The sequence below is a fragment of the Cygnus atratus genome, chromosome 1, assembly GCF_013377495.2.
Source record: "Cygnus atratus isolate AKBS03 ecotype Queensland, Australia chromosome 1, CAtr_DNAZoo_HiC_assembly, whole genome shotgun sequence".
Lineage (NCBI taxonomy): Eukaryota > Metazoa > Chordata > Aves > Anseriformes > Anatidae > Cygnus > Cygnus atratus.
The window spans coordinates 59,298,676-59,323,421 of NC_066362.1; the positions used below are offsets into that span (position 1 = coordinate 59,298,676).

At 35.6% G+C, this 24,746-nt stretch overlaps 1 protein-coding gene and 1 long non-coding RNA gene across 5 annotated transcripts in view; one reads left to right on the forward strand and one right to left on the reverse strand.

Moving 5' to 3' along the window:
• Positions 1-24,746, reverse strand: part of LOC118256050 (uncharacterized) — a 76,131-nt gene that overhangs the window by 3,688 nt on the left and 47,697 nt on the right. Inside the window, exon 6 of one of the 3 annotated variants that reach the window (XR_004781138.2) lies at positions 16,756-16,815. The exons of the other annotated variants lie outside the window; for them this stretch is intronic. This is a non-coding gene — a long non-coding RNA (uncharacterized LOC118256050). The remainder of the gene's footprint in view (positions 1-16,755; positions 16,816-24,746) is intronic. 3 annotated transcript variants of the gene reach the window in all.
• The window catches only part of IGF1 (insulin like growth factor 1), a 55,489-nt gene continuing 31,266 nt past the window's right edge, over positions 524-24,746 (forward strand). Inside the window, exons 1-3 of one of the 2 annotated variants that reach the window (XM_035562715.2) lie at positions 524-744; positions 5,084-5,240; positions 7,900-8,654. In XM_035562715.2, the coding sequence (XP_035418608.1) occupies positions 682-744; positions 5,084-5,240; positions 7,900-8,159 (480 nt within the window). In that variant the 5' untranslated portion in view covers positions 524-681 and the 3' untranslated portion in view covers positions 8,160-8,654. Of the gene's footprint in view, positions 745-5,083; positions 5,241-7,899; positions 8,655-24,746 lie in introns of those variants that run through there. The other variant, XM_035562724.2, reaches the window with a different exon arrangement.

The window sequence follows — 24,746 nt, forward strand, 5'->3', positions numbered from 1 at the left end:
ATTAAAAAAATAGTAGATTGACTCCCCGTCTCTCTATGTTAAAATAAATAAAATAAATAAAATATCTGTGTCTCTGTGCATAAATAAAATGTGTACAGATGGAGGGAGGAATGCAAAGGTATACAAACAATGCCCTTACCTATGTAAGTTTTTGTGTATTTGAAATGCAGACACGCAAACAAAAACACAAATATACACATAGCCATCGGAAAGTTAACCAGAATACATTTTCTTATTTTTCGTGGCAGCATAAGCTTTTTTGTCTGCTAACCCCTCAGTCACTAATTCACATTCTTTTAAAGGGAAAAAAATATGCTTCTGTGCTCTAGTTTTAAAATGCAAAGGTATGATGTTATTTGTCACCATGCCCAAAAAAGTCCTTACTCGGTAACTTTGCCAGAAGAGGGAGAGAGAGAGAAGGCAAATGCTCCCCCAGCTGTTTCCTGTCTACAGTGTCTGTGTAATGTAGATAAATGTGAGGATTTTCTCTAAATCCCTCTTCTGTTTGCTAAATCTCACTGTCACTGCTAAAATCAGAGCAGATAGAGCCTGCGCAATGGAATAAAGTCCTCAATATTGAAATGTGACATTGCTCTCAACATCTCACATCTCTCTGGATTTCTTTTTTCTCATCATTACTGCTAACAAATTCATTTCCAGACTTTGCACTTTTAAGAAGCAATGGAAAAAATCAACAGTCTTTCAACACAATTAGTTAAGTGCTGCTTTTGTGATTTCTTGAAGGTAAATCTTTATTACTATTTCAAATAATTTTTTAGTTTTATTTTACTGTGTATTGTCTGCTTCTGGTTTGAAGAGTATTCTGCACTTTTCAATAACATTATTTTAGTACTGAGAATTATTTATAAATTGCTGAACATGCAATTTTATGTGATCTGGAAAATGGCTGTATGTAATAGTTACAATTACATAGATAACTGTAAGGGTAAACTATTGCAGATATATGTCTTAAATGTCACTTCTATTCAGAGAACTTCACAATATTTCAGTTATGTCATTATTAAAGGGTCCAATTACATCATTGTCTATATTGTTAATTAATGCTTTTGGACAAGAACTTTTAGCAATTTTCTGCAGGTGCAGGCTTTTATAGGAAAATAGGCATTGTACACATGTTAAGTTTCTGCAGTTTTAATATACACAATTATAAATAAAATCTTCATGCTTTCACACTGAAACTTTTAAGAGATGTTGTCATTGCAGCAATTTTCTGGCAGTATTGTTGCATTTACTTGGATATTTTTTTTTTCTTTCATAAATTAAAAGTAAATTTGAAGTTCTGTTTGTTTTCTACATTAGAACCCAGCTGCAACTCTTGCTGACCTTGCATATTTGCATAGCTTAAGCAACTGTATATAAAGAAAATGGAAATTCTTCTACATGTTCTTCTCCAAGTTTTCCCTTGTAGGGAGGGCTGCTTCAGGAAAGTTTGCATATGAAGTTTCATGTTATGACCCTAGAATTTCTACTCATTAATATAAGCTGTCGTTAGGTAAATTTGGCTTCAGATGGTGCATTGACCTCTGTTTCTGTCAATTGGCCCTAGTTCAACTTTCCATTATCAGCAAATTTATATCCTTCAAGAACTTTTTTTTTCTTTAGTGGTTTGCAAGCACCCTTATGCAGTTAACAGAGTTCTTTTTTAATTGTTTAGGGCCAAATTATTTTTTTAGAATGTCATACACTTAAAGACACTTACCCCATTCCTTAATGTGATTTAGAAAAGCAGGTCTGTAATTGCAATGGATGAAACCATTCTTTTAATGTACATTGGAAAGGATGCCTGTTTGTACTTGAAAGGTGAAGATGACTTTTTTAAGGTTATGAGCAAAGCATTAAGAGATATAAAAGTAATATGCTGGTTGCTCAGCTGATGCATCCTGCCAAGCTTCCTTGGAAGCAGGGGATCATATTGATTTAGGTTAAGATGTAGCCCTGATTTTTTTAAAATCAAAGTTAACAGTATTTAAACCTTGATCCATTCTGAAGTACATATGCTTTATAAATATATAATAATTGCTAGTGAATACTATTACTACATACTAGTTACTTCTCTTACTATGACTCAATAATTAGATCCAACAACTTCATATCAAAATGAATATAACTTGATTTTTTCTATAGCATATACTATCCATAAAAATTTTGCCCACCTCTAGATATTTATAATTATTGTGTGTCCTTATATGCTATTAAAATGACCAGGGATGTGAAGAATCCTTATGCACAACTTGTGCCAAATGATAGTTTGTACTAAGAAGTGGACCTGTGTATAAGAATTAAGATATAAAAGAGATGTAGAGTGTTCATATATGACATTCCTCTGTGGTGCCACTCTTCTGGACTATTAAAAGAGGAATGCAGCAAAAGCTGGTTATTTTACTAAAAAAAGAGGAAATTCCAGCTGTGAAAATATGGTCAGTCATTCTATGCAACTAAAAGAAGTGCTTAACCAGGCTCATCCTGAACCTGTATTCAATTTCCAAATGTAATTAGATTCTTCAATAAACCCCACCCACATGCCAATGCATTTTCTTTTTAAACTCTCAACTTTCTAGTTAGACTTGGGACACTGCAAGTACTCTGCCTGTTTGCAAAGGACCTGAAGCAATATTGTATTACAACTTTGTATTTTCTTTAGAATATTCCCCTCAGACATAATGGGAACTGTGATTTTACCACAAACATATTGAATCAACTAATGTTATGTTTAATTAAAATGATGAGGTAAAGTTAAAGTCTTAAACTATGTTTTGGAATTAGTTTTGATTAAATAGCACTTGATTATTTTTTAAAGAAAGGTTGAGCTGTAGAAACATGTGCATCTACCCCCCGCCCCCCCCCCCCCCCCCCCCCCCAATAAAAAGTTTTTACTTGTTTGCAAGTTCTTGACTGCTTTTAAATTTGAGGATAAAGTGTAGAAATTCTCTGTGGTTTATACTGTGCAGCCTTTTTGGCCTCCACTAAAGGAAAAACAGTTGATAATCTGTTTTGTTGTAGTTCAGTGCTGATATTTATCTTAAAATGTAACCCAGCTGAAAAGACTTTAAAAAAAAATAAATACAAAATTGTTAAATGTCTAAGATTTATGTTTATTTCTGGACCAAGTTATACAAGAACAAACTGTTAAATACATAATGTGCTTGTATTTATAATGTCTTTCAGCCTTCTGAGCCTGTGTGCTAAACAGTTTTCTGCTTTACCTCTTCAGAACTAGGAACTGGGAACCATCTTAAACTGCAGGTGCATCACATTAATCTTAAAAATTAAAAAATATGGCAAGGGAAAAAAGAAATTGATGTTGTTAAGATATGGAATCATTACAGGAAATAATGTTGTGTGTTATCACTATTCATTCATCTGACCTTCCTCCATCTGCCACTGAAGCCATGTCCATGCATTAAAACTTTTTTTTTTTTCCATGGCAAAGTTGGCTAAAGACTGTTGTGAATGGGAAAATAATTATTCTTTCTTTTTATGATATATCCTGAGATTAGATTTGCTCATTATTTTCACAGTGGAAATATTATCAGGAAAAAAAGGGGATACATTCTGACTTTCTAATTTTTCTCTTATTCAGCTTTGACTTAAGTTGAAATAGGGGACTCATCCAGCAAGATGCTAAGATCCCTTGCCAAGAAAAAAAGAATTCTTGAAAATTATTGACTTAAACTAGAGAAAGCTCAATACCCCACTGAATCAGCTTTCATATGAACAGACAATAGATAGTTTCATCAGGTTTTTCAAAAGTTTAGTGAAAAAAATTTGGGGAAAGAGTCCCTGAAACCCTGAAAGAAACTTCAGGAGATTGACCACTTTATCCCAGTTCTTTGCACTTGTCTACTAATACAAGCCAGTTTTAAGCCAAGCAATAATGATTTGTAACTTCTTACCTGACTGCAACACTAACATCAACCTTGCAATAGAATGAAATTAAATGCAGATTTACACCCTTTAAAACTAACATTTTTGGCAAATGGCCTAAATCAGTTCAGAATATGCATTAAGCACATTCTTCACTGTCTCGATACTGAATAGAAATAGATTTTCCTACTATTTAAAAAATGCTATCTTATTTGACATGTTGATATACATTGATACAAAAGGAAGTAGACAAATGGAATGGTGTAAATTTACACCCACTAAGGATTGACCCTTCTTCAATCATAAGTCCAGGAAAAGAACAGTTTGTAACCAAATGTAAGTGAGAAAAAAAATCATCACCTGTGTTCACACCTCATAGCCAAACTTGACCTAAGCAGACAGTGAAAGTATACCTGTTTCTATCAAATACAAATAAAAGTCCTTAACTAGTTCTCCTCTATTTAATTTCTTGAATGCTTCCAAATGTTTACTTGCTAGTAACAGAGGACAGGAAGAATCATTCAGTGTGGTCCCCTCCTCTGGAAGGTCCCACATGACCTCATCTGTAACTTTAGCAAGCTCTACCTTAAAATGTCTTTTGTTTTGTGCTCGTATTTTCATTTTCAAGGTGTCTGGAGAACCACAGAATTCTAATAATTAAAAAACCTCTTCCTCTTGGGCCAAATTTCCTTCCATGTGATTTACAGCCATTTAGTCTTATGCCAGTGCTGTTTTCTAAGTTTAGATAACTTGTCTGTCATATACCACCTCCACATCCCCTAGTATATTGGCAGACAGCTGTCATATTCCCTCTTAGACTATCTGGACCCAAACAAAACAATTCAAGGTTGTCTAGTCTTCCTTACCCTAATTGTTCTAGGCTTCCCAGATCCCTTTGCCTGTCTATTGTACTATTCCATATCCTCCCTTGGCAAGAGCATAAATCATAGTTCCTACAACATTTTCTAACTGCCTGTGAATGTGAACCAAGACCACTCAGTAACGTAAGTCATCAGTTTGCAAAATGTATATTCTAGAATATGTAGAGTTGCAACTTCATGGTGAGGCCTACCCTGATACTGTGTTTATTGTCTAACAAATTACAGTGCATATGCATTCTCAACTCCCAAGGGTGCAGGAGTAATTTTCTTTAGGACTCTGTTGGGAAACTGACACAGTACTTTTGCTTCCTTGGCAGGTGAAGATGCATACTGTGTCCTACATTCATTTCTTCTACCTTGGCCTGTGTTTGCTTACCTTAACCAGTTCTGTTGCTGCTGGCCCAGAAACGCTGTGTGGTGCTGAGCTGGTTGATGCTCTTCAGTTCGTATGTGGAGACAGAGGCTTTTACTTCAGTAAGTCAACCTTTTCATTCAACTCCTAAGCTTTTCCATTTAATCCGTTAGAGTTTGTAACTGCTCTAAGCAAACTTAGGAATTATCAAATCAAGCTGCCAAGTGTCACTAGTATCCTCTACCTCAGAGATGCCCAAGTCTTCAATGACAATGAAGACTCAGTAAAGAACAGAGGTGTACCCATGATCAGTCTCAATGAGATTTTGATGCATTTTACTTTTCAGACATGTCATTGTTTTTAACTGCTTCCCAGCTGCTGCTATCCCACCTGCTATGTTACTGCTTTCTGCTGACCTGCCACTGAAATTAAGGGAATAAAAGGACACACTAGACCCAAGATATTCATGAGGCAGAACTGCATGTACCTATTATGTCAGATGACTCGTAAACAGTTTAAGTACACATTGTATCATATTAAAACACACAAAGCTTCAACATCTGGTTTGAAAAAAGAAAAGCTGGAAGGCAGTAAGCGGAATGATACTGCATCCAAGTATCCACATTCTATATCAGTTAAGTACAGGTGAAGTAAAATGCACTCATGATGAGATAATAAAGAATAATTCCACTACAAATGATAGATAAAGTCTGTAATAGTGTGGATACATTAGTATTTGAATAACTTTTTGGAGCAAGACCTATACTTGGAAAGTAAACATCACAATACTTTTCCTTCTCTGCATTTTAGATTGTGCAAAGCTCTTAGTAGCTTCTTACAAGTGTTATCAAAATCAAGAAGTACACAATTCATAAAAAATGAAAATCTATTTCTAATTATCTGCTATTTGTTATTCATATATCATACAATTAATGAAAATTGTAGCTCATTCATTTAACTCATTCATGAATATACTTATTCAAAACATGTACGAATTTGTGCTCTTAGAGCCTCTGATTTTACTGTGTTTTCTCTGTGTTTACTCCTAACAATATGGTGTAACTGGTTATTCTTGTCTAAAGTTATCTGTCTTTCAGGACCTCAGTTCCCCTTCAAAACAAACAAACAAACAAACAAAAAACCACCACCTTTTTCAATCCTCATTTCATTCTAATAATTCTTGCCTTCCAAGATATCGCTTTTGTTTTTCTGATCAGTTTCCCCCCACACCATTCCTATTCATTTCTACTCATGGAGTTATTGCTTTCAGGATTTTTCTCCTTGCTTGCAATAAAAATAGAATTGAGGAAATCCAGATTCTTGGACCTTCAATTTACAGAAAATCCAGATAGTCTCTACAAACAAGTTGCTAACTTTTTCACTTTCTTCTTCAGACTTTCTATTAAAGTTTACCCTTTGAAACTGGGAGCCTTAGTTTTGTATATGCACAATAATTCATTAAAGAACCCTTCTTTTCTGTATTCAATGTGTTAGCTATCAGAAATCAGCATCTGCTCTACAGTGCTGCTTAACTTAGCAAGCTGATACTGTACACAATATCAAAAATACTAGAATCTCTCATAAAGCAATTTACATTTTTCTACCAGTTCTTTATTTGTTCATCTGAACACCACAATCTGTTGCATTTATCAGCAGCTGAGTTACTCTTAATGGGCTATTTGAGTAGCCTACATATACTTTCTTTTTGTAGTTAGAAGGAATGTAATGGAAGACTTTCTTCTCCCCTTCTTGTTCTTACACCAGAAAACAATGAAACAATATATCGTTAGAACAGAAGAGCATTTTTTTTTTAACTGTGCATGTATCTTAGACATTTTTCCAGTCATTTGTCTCCTGGCAAAATGTTTGCCACTTGTTCAGAGAACTATTACACTTGCTTACTGAAAAAATGGCCGGTACTGCCAAACAATCTGACAACAATTCTGTGTACTCTTCATGTTCCTCAAGATAAAAAATTGTGAAATGCTAATTATCAGCAAAAACTCTCTTTGTTTTCAATCTCAGTTGTTCTAAACTTACACAACTTGTTTCACATCTCTACATTCCCTGAGCTAGATGACCCTTACTTGAAAATACGAAGATGGGTTTCTGAAGTTTTAAAGGAGTTCAAAACCCCTCCAATGCTGAGTTTTGTTTGGCATCAGTAAAGGCACTCTAGTTTTCTTTGGTGTGTGCCTACCTTCTGAGTTTTCACTTGAAATTAATACAATTGTTGACACCAAGAAGTTTTACCTTATTTGGTACGGAGACCAATGGAAGATTTTACAAATGAATGACCACCGTGTTTTAGGAAAGTCTTGTATTTAACAGAATGCAATCACAAGATTCCATGGGAATTTTATGAAGTTAATGCAAGGTTGTTGGGTGCTAAGTAATGTGTGCCTCACACCTGACTCTACTTCTGATTCATGAAGTAGTCATTTAATCTGTATTAGCCTTTATCCTCTTATTTGTTAAATCTTAATCTAAAACACAGAACTATAGAAAAGTAAGTCCACTAACACTGTTGTGAGCATAGCAAGTTTTTTTACCAAATATACTCCAGAACACAAGGTATTACTGGAAGCTATAAACGTTGCTCTGTTTCATGGTACTTTAAAAAAGACTACATCATTTGCAAAAGTAAAAATCCAGTGAACCTTTTTCTTTTACAGTGAAGTGGATGTCAATTTAAATTGCATTTTAAGCCTTCTATTCTCATTCTCTTGTTCCTTTATATAAAGTATAATCAATGGTTATGTTTGTCTTTAACTCACTCAGGAAATAGCTGTGAGAGAAGGTTTTCTTCACTAGAGACTCCAAATATAAAGAATACCTTTTGGCTGAGGTGGAACTCCTGGTTCAGATTCAAGGTCAAAGCTTCTGACTATTCTTTGGGAGTTGTGGGTGGAAACAAAGATAGAATTAATTGTGTTACTTTATGTTGCAGCTCTTTACTCCACAACCACAAGACTACATCTAGTGCTAGGACTAGAATAATTTTTTTTCTTTATATAGTCTACTCTGCCCATGAAAACTAACTTCCTAGCTATAAAAGGAAATTCTTCACAGATTTTGAAGAGATGCCCCAGCTGCCTCCCAAACACAAAGACAATTATTGACTTCAAGTGGAAGTCAAAAGCTGTTTCTATCACTCCTGTTTTTCATGAGGTGGACTAGCAAGGAGTATTTTTTAAGTTATTTAGGGGAGGACACTGCAGAAATCCTGAAACAGAACATCTGCTTTTTCTCTTGGTCACAATTAACTCCAGCCAGCACTGGCTATTTCTTGGACAGCTTCTTCCCCCTCGCAGGATTCAGCAGTGAAGAGAAGTTTTGTTGCCACCTATCTAGCAACATCTCTCTAGTAGAACTTCTGTCATTAAAGTTCCCACGCACTAGCTTATGTTAGGAGAAGTCAACCAACAGGGAGCCTGGCCACAGCTTGCTGTTCCTTGTAGCTGAACCTCCAAAAGAAAACAAGTGGCTACACTTAGACACAACTCTTCTCAGTTAATGCTCCTTCAATATCAAAAACTGGATTTAACAGTCATGAAACAAAGCGGGATGCCTGCCATGTTCATTTGAATGTTAATGCCTAGAAAGGTCTACTACTCCACTGCTATAACAAAAAATAAAATAAAATAAAAAATGCTGAAGGCAAAGAATGTAGGAGAAACTGAACGTACAGATTACAGAAAACATACAGAAAAGACAGCTCAGGAAGGGGACAAATTTTGCTTGAATAGTCTAGTCTTATCACAAGAATTTACTTTATATGTTAATCAAACAAGAGATTAAAAGATTTTTTTTCTTCATACAAGTTGAATTTGATAGACAGTCATTCATTCTAGCTCATGTTTTTTCCTGAGAAAAGACAGCAAGTGTAGTTTGCTCTAAGGAGCATATGCTATATTCTTTTTTATCCAGTTATTTCTCCTTTGAAAATATGCGTTTTCCTTTCCCACTAAATGGATATTACTTTAGCTAACAGTACATGTGAATGCCAATAAAGAAATAGATTTCTTATTTCTTTGGATATTTTTGGTCATTTTAATTTCTAAAGGCCAGCTTAGATGGCAATAGTTATTTGAAGCAATGGCACAGAGTTATCAATTTCATGAATTAAAAAAAAAAACTGTTAAAAAATGAAAAAACACTTTGGGCTTAAAGAGCATCCTCTGAAGCACTACTTGCATAGAAAAGGAAGAGCTGAATTTAGACACCTGACACCATCTAGTTCCTCTGATATTCTTCAGATTGTGGAGACTAACCTGGCACATGCTTCCATACATACAAGTACGAATCTCATAAGACACAGGCTTTTCTGGTTTCAAGAATAAGGCTCACAGTGTCAACTGCTTTGAGGATGAACCTGGACATATTTTTTCTACTTATTAGTAACACTAAGACAATCATAATTGTGCAGCGTCCTTGGGAATATCCCCAACTGCGAGCAGCATAAAAATACTCAGTTATAATCATCAGAAATCAGGAAAAGACAGTGAACATAACTTTGAGCAATTAGAGTCGTTCTGGAATTTTATTGCTTTGTAGAACTAATGTATCTATGGAGGAACTGCTGCCTTACAGAGGAGGAAATAAGGGGCCTAGCAACAGGCAATCTTGTTGCTTCTTCCATTTCCCTTTAACTAACTACTTCTTGTTTACGTTGGGAAGTCTGCTTTTAAGATGCTATTAAAGTTTTTAGGCTTGTCAAACCTATCACTGTAATTACAAGAGATGGCATGGCACTCAGTTCTTTAACTACTCCATACCTGTAGGAATTATGAGTCATTAGCTCCTCTGTGTGTCCCTGATTGAAAGGAACGTTAATGTTACCAGCCCAGGAGTGGAGTGCTGAAAAGTTGCAGTAGACATAGTCTACAGTTGCAGTGACAGTCTTACAAAACTCTGCAAAGAAATGCTAATCATCCTGGCCATGTTCATGAAGGAAGATCTGAGAATGTTTTTAAGTTCCTTAGTCTGGCTATGTGCCCCATCCATGTCCAAATCTTGTAAACATGGAAGACTTCAATGTATTCCTCAGTTTTTATCCCCAGGTTCCTTATGTCTTACAGGAAAGCTTTAGTCTGGAAAGGAGCTAAGGCTGGCTTTAGCCAGGTCCAAATGGTAACTGCTCAGGGAACCAGAAATACAGGCACGGTTATTGACACAAGTCTGTGGCTGTGGCATACAGAGTAATAATCACTGTACAGTCAAATAACTGACACGTTTGCTCTGTTCCCCCCTGTAGTAATCATTGAGGAAATTCTTGGAAAATATGCCAGTCTTTAAAAGAATTTTGTCCTTTTTTACCACGTTAAGAAAGGCTAGGAAGTGTTAATCTTAAGCAACCTCTGTAACAACAGAGAGGTTCCACCTACTCTTTCCATACATCAGAAAGGGAGTCTGGGAATATTTAGCCTCCAAAACAGACGAAAGTTAGTCTTTACACACAGTTTTCCTCTACAGCTGGTTCTTCTCTGGTCTCCAAGGATTTTATTAGGAGGGACTGCAGTAATAATTATAATTTTAAATGAGTTGAGTGGAAGCAAACCATTGATCAAAATTTCATACTGAAACATCTCTGCAAGAAGTCCCTACTACCAAACCAAGTAAGTACAGGTCCTCCAGACGTTGAATGTATGTATCCTTGTTAGCTGTTAGACATAGGAGATGCTAATGCATTTTATGATGTTTGCCTTTATCTATGCAGTAGACCAAGTTTCACATTTGGTCTCAAATAGCAGAAAGCTGTTATATGACATTTCATTCCTTAACTGCTGTTAGCTATATGCATATTTAATACAATGTTTAGTCTCATGTTGGATAGAGTCACTCAAAGAAGCACTTGGCAAGATCAGCATTAATTCTTGGCATAGCTGCCCCTCTTACTGTTCCACTGAATCTTAAATACCAAGAAAAACCCTTCACTGACTCCAATTCTGGCATATACTTTATGTAATTGGCCAAAACCTTTTCATATGGACCTCTTCATTTGTCCTGGTATTAATAACACATTTTCAATATTTGATCAACAGCAGGAACTGTCACGAAGCAAATTATTCACTTTACCAGAACCACAGTCTCTTAATTAAAACCTTTTGCATTAACTACTTCAGCATCTAGGGCAATTTATACAGAGCACTCATTCAAAGAAGGAAGTTCATACAGCCATTTCTCTAAAGCTTATTCAGCACTTCAGCTTTTATACATCTGTTCCAAACTCTCTCATATCACTGAAGATCAAGTAGAGACTTAAAGCCATTTTCATTTCAGAGCTTTGCTGAAAAAAGATGCCCCTGAACTTACTTACAAAACCATACCCAAATGTCAACATTTCCTTATGTTACAAGCTTAACTTGATGAAGAATATGACAACAAACGAAAGCAGTAACCAATGGTTAATTCATTTCTCGTTCTAAAATTTTAGATGAAAGAAAGCAATACCACAACTGTATGCTAGTTGAAAATTTTATGCTAAATTTATCCCTGTTAATAACTGCAGGATCTTCCATGTCAAGAAGAAGAAAAGGCCTTCAATTCATACTTTTTTTTTTTTTTGTGTTATGTTTCATGTAAAGTTACTGCACAAGATACAGCCCAAGTACTAGGTCAATTGTTTAAGTGACAGACACATTTCATGTTTGCTTTAGCAAATGACGTTCTGAAAGCAAGAATTTTAACACATCCATAGCCTTTGGAGAGGCACAATGTATGCTGACCCTTATGTAACTTCAAGTTATAGAAAATTCTGCATTGTCACTGTCAGTAAAAGTTGCCTACTTCAATCAAAAGGCACCTTAAACACTGTTTAACACACAACTTTCAGAATGATAGGAGAAATTGCTTTTCTTACTGTAAGCAAAAAGTAAGAAAATTGAAATGCTATCTTTGTTTCAGCATCTTTAAGAATTAAACAAATTACACAGGTGAGCTTATCTTGTCAATTTTATCCAAGTGATTTGTAGGTTAAATTTCTGATTGCCTCTCCAATGCCAATTCCTGGAAAATTGTTTTGGAATTCCTTAGAGAACTGCTTTGAATTCCTTTAGTAAACTTAAATTCCTACAAAATCTGAAGCAGACACAAGTCTTAGACACTTGCTGTATTTTCTGACTGAATCCAATGTACGGTCAGCTTTAATGTGTTTTCAATGTTCTTGCTCTTAAAAGACAGCATGTAAGCTGTTTGCTTACCTCATACCAAATCCTTTACTAGTTAAAACTGATCAGCTTCCCCATATCATAGAAACAATACAAAGTTATACCTGTTAGGGCTCATCTTTCTTATTTCTGAGTCTACAGCACATTTATCTATTTACAATCTTACTTTTGAAATTCAGCTGTGATCTCAGATTTCCCATTTATGAAATACAACTGTTGCAGAGTAAGAGAATGATGTGGAGTTTGCTGTCTGCAAACAGCAGACCCTTTCATTTCCTTATGTTCCCGTAAAGGTGTAGAAGTTGGCAATGAGTGTCCTGTTAAAGCACTACCTTTAGAAACCTATGGCCCACACCCGAATCTGAAACTACATGACTTTTTTGGTATTCAAATATTTGTTTATAATGTTTGTGTCTTTGTGTGATGAAAATAAATTTGTACAAGGCTGAGTAAACAGAAAAAAGAAGGGGTTGGCTCAGACCATTCTGATTCAGCTCAGCTCTGTGAACAAAACGGTTTTCTTTTAGAAAATAAATATTCTAACAATACCTAGTAACTATTTCTATCTCCAAAGTAACACCCCAGCAGCATAAACACATAAACAGCAGCTTCTAAGGAAAGTAAATACTACTGAAAATTGTTTTGACTTCAGCTGAATTTTCATTAACAGCCACCTCCTACTAAGGCAATGGACAAAATCTTAAATTACACACACAAACTCTGTATTTCACAAGTCAGTATTTAAAACAATATTTTTAAAGAGATTTTTTTCAGACTTGCATTAACTAAAGTGAAGATTTCTTTTAGCTCAGACACGTAGAAATGACTGGATAAAAGCTTCTACTATTACAATGAAATTTTTATAGCTTCATTTTGTAACTCTTCATTGATTACTTTAGGTTACATGAAAGCTAATAAGGACATCTATTTTAGGTTAACATTGCAAGTTTAAAATGAATACACTTCATACCTTGAAACTTCTGTAGTCAAGTAAGATGTAATAATTTGTTTCTACATCCCCTGAATTCCTGAATTACTAGTCAACAGGTCTTCCATGAAAAAACTTAGTTTTTCCTACGTATTTCAAGTTTTATGTTTCTTTCCATTAAAGTTTCCAGCCTTTCACAGACATATTTAGTTTGGCAGGAAGAATCTGGTGACTCATAGACTGAAGAGATTTGAGAGCAAGCTACTGAAAATGTATCTAATTTCTTCTTGTGTAATTTGGGAGCAAGCTACTGATAGTATGTCTAATTTTCCTAGTTTAATCAGATGTATTATTGGCAAATACATGCCCTGAATAAAAGACATGTTTATTCCTGAAATATATAGCTAAGATTAAACACAAAAACACCATCTATACTTGATTTTAGAACACTTATGTTTTTTTCTAATTGCTTCTGGCATTATACTCTAAATCTATGGGCACTGAATGAAAACAGAGATATTGCTGAAATCATTTGCATTATGACCCTATTTACATTTTTAAATTCAAAAAAATGAAGTTATTCCTTACTGACTTTTTTTTCTTTTTAAGGGAGGGTAGAAATGTAGGAAGAATAGGTGATGTTATTCCTCTGTGATTCATATGGAGAAGGATAGAGGAATTAGAAAACCGCTCATTTGCATTGTATATTGATGATCGTATTGTTTCTTTCACTTTTCAGACAAAAGTTTCTTTTAAATTCAGTTCTTTCTAGACAGTCGGTGACAAGCATTTAATTTTCATTTATCAACATACAGACTGAACCTTTTTGAGGGATCAAGATTAAAAAGAGCTTGGTCCGATACACATGAGGAGATCCTGGTTAACATTCACTCCATCTACTTTTAGGCTTTTAAATGAGATATTGGAGTTAGGAACCCACTCAAGCTTATTCCAGTCTGTGAAAGGAGTTTGAAACTTTCAGAGCTTTCTGTAAGTTATAGATATGCCATAGAACATGCCTGTTCTTCTCTGCTAAATTAAGTAAATAAGCTATAGTAACTGCATCCTTAAATTAGTTAAGTTAATTGAATAAGGACCCTCCATTAAGAGCCTACATTTGTTGGTATTAATCTATTTACAGCCATACATCAGCAAACTCTGAAGTGGAGATAAGGGTGCACTCATATGGACCAGATTTCAGATCAAAGCAAATCCCAAGCTCATTTTAGCTACCATGATATAATGCAATTCAGCAATGACACAGAATGTACTTCATGCAGGTTACACCAGTTAGGCTTGCACCTTTGGCCTCCTTTGAGAACTACCAGGTCATTAATTTGACTAAGTGTGAATTCTGCTGGAGACTGTACTCTACTCTGATACAGTAAAAAGGAAAAGCCTATCTTTTCTTTCTTGATATAATAGATGGAATATATTCTTACACATCATAATAAGTAACACACTTTCTTATTTTATTCCTGCATCATGAGAGAAGGTACACTTATCCATGCATAGATAATGAAGCAATTTTTTACACTGCTGTTCACACTAATTCATTCCTAGTCCTGTTAATATACGTGGCCTAGCAGTTTTCTAAGACATTCAGACAATAGTAATATTTAAAACTTAGAGTGACATCTAAACATGAAAATCGTAGGTCTTTAATGATGCAATTTCTCCATTAGAGTGCTGTGCCATAAGGTACCATGATGGAGAAAGAACACAGAATGGTGTTCAAGTACTGTTTTGAGATTCTCAGTGATAAAGCAATTTAAAAAAAAAGAAAATTTAAACAATAGCTACTGATGACATATTGAGCTCAGCTATAAAAGAAAATATACGACTGAAATAAATAAGACAGAACCTTGCCTGAGGTAGTTAGACATCCACTGAGTTGAATTAAGAGCACAAAAGTTCTTTTACTTTTCTTGCTTGAGTTACCCTCTTCATCCAAGGCAGCAGAAAAACAGTATAGAATCACTCCAAAGATAATTGCATTCCATGACCTTCTTTAAAGTTAAAATTTCCAAACTAGCTATGAGGGTAGGAGTTGTACTTCAGGTTGTTTAGATCTTGAGAAACTATCAACTTGTATTCTTTTAAAACATTCAGAGAACAGGACAAAAACAAATAAACAACAGAGAGGATGATTTATATTTGGTATGAAAAAATAGGTATACAATTTAATTTCTTTCAGGTTAGCCTTAATATTATGCATTGTACCAGTTAGTCTGGCTTGAGGGAAAGTGAGTAGAAATGAGGGTAGTGTTTCCACATTGTTCTCTCACTACACAATTACGCATTGACTTCCACATCTAAAAATCACGAGGGTTGATCTTGTAATGAGATACTCATATGAATGATTTCCATACACTTCTAAAATTCTGCCTTTATTCAAGGAATTAGATACAGTAGACAATATAGCTATCCCAAGATACAACTATTTCAGAAAGTGGAGGGGTCTAAATAGTATAATCATTCAAAAAACAGTAGGAAGACATTTTCATGTAATTTGACTCTTATTTTTCTTTTTACAAACAATGGAATAAAATTCTACAACTGTACTTCCAATGGCTTTAACCTACTATAATTTTGTTACATAGTCACTGTATTTTAGTTTTTGAAAGCAGTCATAGTTGATACTGTAAGAGACAACTATTTCCTATTATCATCAAGATGAAGCCTAATAAAATGAGCAGAAATTATAAGTGGTGATATTATTATTGTCTGCTGCTCCTTTAAAATATAAACTTATACTCTGATATTTTTTGAATAAATTAGACATTAAGCCCCAATCAAGAATCATAGAATCATAGAATATCCCGAGTTGGAAGGGACCCATATGGATCATCAAGTCCAACTCCTGGCACCACACAGGTCTACCCAAAAATTCAGACCATATGACTAAGAGCACAGTCCAAACCCTTCTTAAACTCCAACAGGCTTGGTGCAGTGACTACTTCCCTGGGGAGCCTGTTCCAGTGCACGACAACCCTCTCAGTGAAGAACCTCTTCCTGATATCCACCCTGACCCTCCCCTGCCTCAGCTTGACACCATTCCCGCAGGTCCTATCACTGGTCACTAAAGAAAATAGATCGGCGCCTGCCCCTCCACTCCCCCTCGTGAGGAAGCTGTAGACCACGATGAGGTCTCCCCTCAGCCTCCCCTTCTCCAGGCTGAACAGGCCTAGTGACCTCAGCCACTCCTCATAAGGGACCCTCTAGGTCCTTAGTAAGCCTTAGGTCTTAGTAGCCCTTCTTTGGACAAATAGAATCAAATAACAAAAAAAGAATCAAATAAATTAAATAAACCAAAAAGAATCAAATAACCAAATGAATTACCTGAACCGTCTTTGAATTATGAAATAGGTGGGCGTGCCCCATTTTTTTCCCCCCCCTCCCCCAAAGATATAGTATTTAAAAAGTGTGTATCTGCAGTTCTGTATCACAGAGAAAAGAATTTGTCCAGGGAAAGCTGTTATATAGTATAATAAAGGAAGAAATACATTACCAAAGAGGGAGAAAATAGTGAAAACTTACTCATGCATTGTTTCCAAAATTCTGATGTCCAAGTCCAGATGTTGGTTTGAGGAAATTGATCTTCAAAAATAAAATAAATTAAAAAAAAAAACTTAAGAAACCTTATTATTTTTATTTATTTATTTTATTTAGAATGTGATGCTAATAATCTAGGCTGGCCTTGTCCAGGGTTTTCTTCACTTCACAATCCGCAGTCAAGAATCAATGGATACTAACTCAAGGTTATCTGCTGACTTAATTGGCTTTGGCTCAATGCATTGAGGATAGTGTGAGTTAATTTGAGGAATTATCCATGTTCACTAAAGAAAACACTGATCATTGATTTTCTTAGGTCTTTTGGCCATAAGCACCATTGCACCACAGATATTTTCCCTTGACTGTATTCAAACCAGTCATCTGTTTTTCCTAGGAACTACCAGCTGAACTTCTGATATTTTTCCCTCTGTATATAATATAACAAATAGGGTTTCTCTTATGCGATTAATAGACACTACTTGTGCCTGATGGGAAAAGGGTAAATACACACACAAAAAAACTTATTTTTAACATTCTTTCAAATCAGCCTGAGAGGTTTGTAGTGTAAATTTAAAGTTCGTCTACCATTCATGCAGGGTAGTTTAATAGTTTAATAAACTATTAAAAAATACCAGTTCTTCATATATTAGTGCTTGTTGAGATGCCTAAATTGGTCTGGGTTTTGTGGCAGCTAGGTGCATACATCTAAAAGATTAAGACCTAACTTTTTAGAAGTGTTGATCTATTTTCAAAAATGAGTGTGAGTCTCATGAAAAGCCAGTGAGACCTTGGAGGTTCCCAAAGGCATATGAAGCAGATTTTCAATGGTTTTTAGGCACTCAAGATGCAGATGGACATTCGAGATTTTCAAAAGAAACTGTGTCTAACTTTCACAAAAATCCGTGATAGATGGTCCTAGACAATTTTTTTAGACTCCTCCTAGGCAAATACCTGTGTTTTTGATCTCTTCAGTGTCTTTGGAAATAGGAGTCAGAGTCCTTAGCCACTTCTTTAAATTTTGCTTATGGACCTTATTGAATGCTTGTGAAAAAGCTATCACTATTAAAAGCCCTTTAAAATAAGAATTGGCATAATGACTTAGCTTCCTCTCTGACGTGAAACATACTAATACGCTTAGTATGAAATCTTCTTATTTCTAGCATAAGTACGTGAAGCATCAGATGAAAGCTAATAATTTCCCAAGTGAGCTAAAAATAATGAAGGCTGAATCTGAATAAATATTCTAAGAGGCATTCTGGAACTGACAGTGGTTAAAGGGACTATAAATGCTACCTATCTACTAACCTCATTTCCAAGATGCCAAAGACTGAATGTGGATCACAAACAGTATGGGACAAAGAATGAACATGAGAAAAACAATGATCATTACATGAACTTGGAGATAATTCATATTTTATTGTTTGCTTTGTCTTCTAAACTGAAAACTATAATTAAATCTCAAAATTCTTTAGGAGTTATATTCACAAGAGGTCTTATTTTGGAATTCCACATACTTCTGACTTAGACTTAGTTTCCACTGCAGTGACAGCATCTGACAGCATCTAAATTTATTACAGTAATTCTAAATACAGTGTAGCATAAGGACTAGGAGAATCCGCATTTTTTTTTAAGAAAAGGTACTTGCTTGTGTAACCATAAATAATGCAGGAGTGAATGAATTAAATGCATTTTTAAATACGTGCTGTAACTCAAACACAAGTGCTTAATGAAAAAGCTAATGACTGGAACTGGTCTTATGAATCCCTTAAAATCAGGAGATGTTAGCCTTAATTTTGTCGTTTTACATGTCCACAGGCAAATCAGTTTAACATTACGTTATAGCCTGTCATTAAATGACTACAGTCTTTTTTTTTTTAAAAAAAAAGTGTTCATAGTTACAGAGGATGCATGATTCTTGGGAGAAGGAACAAACCATTCAAATATTTATTCTGTTTTCATTAGGTAATGGGTGGTCTTGTGCCCTAGTGATTTCCAGGATCCAAATAGTACAGATAAAACAATTAATATTTTCCTCATAAACTCTTCTAGAGTGCTCATCGCAGAAGTATTTGATTGTTGCACTCAGATAAATATATTATATCCCACAATTTCTCAGGAAATTACCCGTTACTCTGAGCATTTATAAGGTTTTGGGTCTATTAATTGCACATCCAATTGGAAATGGCAAGGATCCACTTTGCAAAGTAATTACAAAATTTCTGCTCATGCTTTGTATGTTCAAAACAGAATACAAATGTCAGTGAATTTAACCTAGAGATACAGTCACATAGTACTGTCCCTTTATATAGGGGAAATATGCGCTATCCTACCTGAACTAACAAAGCACTTTTGACAAGAGAGCTGGAATCAAAAGCAACCAAATCTTCCTCTATTTTTATTCAAACCTAAACACCCTTCCAAAGCATCATGAGCCTCTTTCTGCTGCCATTGTAGCAACAGAAATTACCTCATTTTTGAGTTGCAGAAATGCCAGACACTGTGTAGGGCATCAGCAAAGCACTGACCAGGAACAGTTTTCATTGCCAAGTGGCTGGTGATAAAAACAATTCAGTGCAAAATCATTTAAAATTTTAACTGATTGAAATCTCTTGGTCTAGAGATCTGATTTTAGATGAATGCATTATAAACAATACAAGAAATAATATAAAAATCTTTAATTTTCCTTTTCAGCTAATGTAGGAGCTGATGCAATTTGGTAGAGAAAAGCCCCATGGTTGTTCACAAAAATTCATACTGTGCTGTCATTGTGTAAACTCCTCTCAAAGTTACACACTAAGCCTTTAGCTGGAATAAGTAACTTTCTATCTTCAATAGTGACAACATCAATTAGGCTTATCCATTCATGGAAAGTCTACTGAAACTACCAATCGGATGTGAATTCATTCAAGTAATTTTATGGTGTGGATATTAGCAGAGACCACCAGTGCATTTCTCAACAGCAGCTGTAGGTATAAAATGTTTTTCATATACCAACTTTTGCTGGTAATGGATGGTAATCTGATTTAAAAAAAAAAAAATCTATTTTGTGTGACAATTTGCTCTTTCTTCCTGCTTTCCCCACACTGTATGATGAGCACTCCAAAAAACATTGGGAAAACTGAACAATCTAAACAGATAAATATGATTTTGTTGGTTAAGTCCATCCTAACTGTCCTTGACTTGACTTTTTTTTTTCAGACAAAGGAACTGATAGTATATTACTGCTATATTGCCAGTATAGATTTAAAAGATTTATAAGATTTTGTTAAAGTATTCGTTTTGCTGGTTCTATACAGTTTCAACAGATGGAAAGAGATGGCTAGGAAAACTAAGATCTAATTCTGTATCAACAGTAGAATTTTTGTTTGTTTGTTTAGTGAAACAACTACAATCACAGAAATATTATAGCTGAAATAGGCAGTTGAAATCTGAAAGTCACATTGTCCTTATTTTGAGTCAGGCAGTTGAAATCTGAAAGTCACATTGCTGTTATTTTGAGTCAGTAGAGAAAATACACCTTTTCTGTGAACCACCTCTACCTCTTCAGTTTACATTATATCCTCATGCCATGCAGAAAGAGGAGTCATAATGCTATTTTAAAGCACTGCTTTGAATTTATTTTAGACATGCTTGAACTCTAGTAATTTAGCTGATGGCTGTTTGATTTCAGTGCAGCCAGTGAGAAAGCAAGCAATCCAATGACCCCAAGTTCACTGAGATTACTGGAAAACAAAAACAAGGGTTTGGAAGGCCAGTGCTTTAACACGTAAAGAAATATATTGAATACTTCAAAAGATATAAAATTCTTAGAACTGTTGGACAGGCTTCTGTGTGTGAACTTTCCTGTCCAAGCAGCATTGCTAAATACCACGACTCCAGTCAGAAGGCTGACATCATGTTGTTGTGTAACTCATAACCTCATAACTCAAAGTCACTTTCTAAAATGCATTATATGAGCATTCAGCAGCTTAAAACCTCAACAGTCAGATGTTAAATAGCATACGATTTGGGAGATTTATTTGAAACATGGGCTCTTTATATTTTTTAGAAGAGAGAAAGAGAATGTAAAGCTTGTTAAGCCAACATTAACACTGGGATCTTGGAGTCAAACAGACAGGAATCACCAGTATAACTGATCATTTTAATGGACAACAATAAGCTTGGGCTTTTACACTGCAAGTAGGCCAAAGTGCACCTAAATGCACACAGAAGTAAACAGCATCAGGCTCCCAAAGTGCTGAGCAAATGGTATGAGTAAATGTCCAACTTAACCTAGTATACGTTAGGCCCCCCCACCACAAACAGTGGAGAACAGACACTGAGAATGTCATCCTCCTCTCCTTTTCTTCAAACCTAAGCACCTTTCCAAAGCATCAAGAGCCTCTTTCTGCTGCCATTGCAGCAACAGAAATCACCTAATTCCCATAGGCTGCAGAAATTCCAGGGCAGAAGCTGTGCAGGGCAGCAGCAAAGCACTGACCAGGCACAGTTTTCATTGCCAAGTGGCTGCTGATAAACAGACGTCAGTGCTGCCAGGTATTAGTAAAGGAAGCGACATGTTCTTTGCTTCCAGTGACATGTGGTAGGCAGTATCTGGTGTTACCCGTAGCCCGTCCTTCTCAAACATCGATATATTGGGACTGTTTTTCAGAGACACTCTGTTGGACTCATTGACCCTGTGTGACCACAGTCATCAGTGGAGGTGTTATGTAGCCCCTGCCCTCTTGATGATCCACATAGGAGACCACTAACATTGTCTTTCTCTAAGACACATAAATATATGAAATAAAGGCTTACTGTACCTCTAATGCCGCACAATATTCAATGAGTTTTGAGGCTATGCTTTCAGAAGATAAGGGACAACGTGCCTCTTACAACACCATCACCTGGGAGAGACTGAATTAAAGTTTCTTTAGCATGAACAAAAGGACCTGAATTTCTCTAGTGACAATAAATAAATAAATAACCATATGGTCTTTCAACACTTGGCAATAACTGCTATGTAAAGTTCAAAAGATTTCTGGACTCGGATTACTTCCAGTATAAAACCTGCATTCACTTGATTTCTTCATATGCTACGTAAGATGATCTTTTTGTTGCTAACCAATTTCTCATAAGTACAGAAAAATTATTTATCAATTTTGCACCCATAACAAGCAGTGAGATGTTGAAATGTCCAGGAGTATGCTATTATGGTGAACATAGTCCCTTTCTGTGCAATCCATGAATCCAGAAGTAGGAATTCTGAATACTAAACGCCTAGTTGGTATAAGCTCTCTCTCACCTTTTATATTTCAGAGGACAGATCAAGCACTCCTCTAGATAGGCAGCAGATAAAGAATAAAGCAGCTGGGAGGGACATAGCTATTTCTAGCTCTAGCACTAGCTAACTTAAAAAACCTTGACCAAAGTGTTTTATCTGTATTTGTCTTACTTTCACCATGTGTGAAAATGAGGCAATGATGTTTATTCACCTTTCAAATGTTTTAAAATCCACTGATTAAGGTAACCATTCAGATCTATATTCAGATCTAAAATAAGCACTATTTTTTTAGACACTTACCCTTACATAACTCAACCACTAGAAGAGTTAAAATGTTAAGCAAAATGCCACATTACAGCGAAGGTAATAAATTTCAGGTAATAGTTTATCACACGTAGAAAGACAGTTCAGTAAATACAGTAAGAATATATCTGTTTACATAAGGGATAAAAATTGGCTACTGCTTTTAGGTTAGAAGTTAATGTATGCCATACTACTGCAGAGAATCCCTGAAACCTTTTTTAAACAATACTATAACAGTTACATAAAACTTCGTGGCAAATTAAGTAGATCACCCCAGCAGGCCCCACTGCCTACTGCAAGTATATGGCACAGGGTTCATAGGCTACAGGAGACCGATTCTCCTACCCAAACAAGTCAAACCATAACACTTTTGGGCACTGAAAGACTTTTCCTTGGATTTCAGCAGAAGCAGATGCGGGGCTGACTACACACAGAACAAAAAGAGCATACTGAAAAGAGAATGGCAGCAAAAACATAAGCTCAGATTGCAATTTATCTGCAATCATCCCTGCCTTTCACCTTAACTCTAGCTTTCTAATATTACCCTTTTCATTTGAAGATCAGTGCAAAGCTTCAATAAATCGGAAGCTCATTACTTCATGTGTGCTTCAGATTACTCTGCTAAGCAAATTGGTGTGGTGTTTCAATCTTCATTTTACTTTGGGGTGTAAGTTCTGAGTCATCATCATTCAATTTTCTCCAGGCTTCCAGCTCGCATTTTCTGTTTTTCTTCCTGGATGTGTCATAACAATTGAACTGTACCACCCAGTAAAATGGTAAAGCCCAGCAGACATCTGCCAGTGACAAAACAGTGTGCTGTCACTCTAATTCCCCACACATTCCACTTTCACACAACTTTCTTCGCATCCTCTCAATAAAGTGGTACAGCCTACTAAGCAATTTCTTTTCATTCTCCACAACATTCTGCCAATACTAACACAGAGATGAGGCAATAAGCCAGGAGTTGATTCAGAGTAGAGCCCATTTGCCTTGCATGCTCTTTTCCTAGCCCTGTTTCTATCAATATTCCCAACAGGTTAACTTCCCTGAAGTCAGCGACTTCCCTGTAAGTAGGCTATTTGTTAGATCTCGGTCAATATTGTGTTAATTAACTTTTAAAGGTATTATTTTTTCAGAATTGCAAAATAATTTTGATTTAGAAAAATCATTTGAGAGTTTTACTCTTTTGAATTTTATAGAAACTCTGCTCAAAAGGTTTCAGTATTTCTGAAGGCAAGAATGATGGGGGGGGGGGGGGGGGGAACAGAAAAAAAAGCCCTTAGTCTGACCTTTGATATCTCCATTATTCGATTAAAGGAGTCAATACTGCAGTATATTTCTTTTAAAAGCAGTCATTGTACATAAGAATTGCATGCAGAAGAAATGAAGGCAAGAATTAGCAGTAAGAGATAAGCGTATCAAGCAAGATAGAAAAATTTTATCTGAAAAGAGGTAACAATGATGGATCAGAAGGAAATGTAAATTAAGACAGAGGGGCCTTTAAAAGTTACTATTAAAGTTCTGTATTTGGCAGCTACCTTACCTGAACTAGGACTTTGATTCCTTTGAGAGTGAATCATGTTTGAACCAGGTTTCAAGGACGGTTCTCCTCTAACAAACGCACAGCACATGCAACTGCATCCAATTTTTCTTACGGGATCTGGGTTGGGCAGTGATTGCACTGTGTACTAGCAATTGCACGTCAGTGAATAGCTATATAAGTACCAGTCTTGCAGTCCTGATTAGTGCAGACTGTGAAGCAGACTGTGAAGGATCTTTCTAGAAGTGCCCACATCAGTCCACCTAACCACAAAGTAGCTACATCTTTTTTAACTTTAATCTCAACCGAGACCAAGAAAGAATGTTTTTAAGAGAAACCTCACCTCAACATCCAGATGGAGAAAAGTCTGTATCAGACTGCTGCTATAATTATGGTAGCAGTAATGAATGATGGCAGCCGTTCTAACAGAAGAGTTGCCAGATGATAATGCCTTGAAATTATCATGAGGGAGGTATAAAAACAAAACTTCTTGCGTTAGCCCAACTCTTCAGAGAATTGAACTGATAGATACTTACACTGAATTGATAAATACCTATACCCATATCTATATAACTAACTCTACTGATAAGTAACTCAGAACCTTGGAAATCTGCAATTTTTAGGTGAATTTAAACACGCAGAACCTAAGTGCACATATATGAAACAGTAATTTTCTTATTGCTTCCTCCCCAAATTCCACCTTAACATCCTGGAAGTACAAGGGTTATTCAATAAAACAGCCATACACTTCAAATAAGAAGTTAATTTTTAATATCAGCATTCTTCTAATCTTATTGTCAGAAATTACTCAATGGTTTTAGCCATGCCTTTCCTTCTCCCATCCTTTACAAGAAGAAAAACAAAAACCCC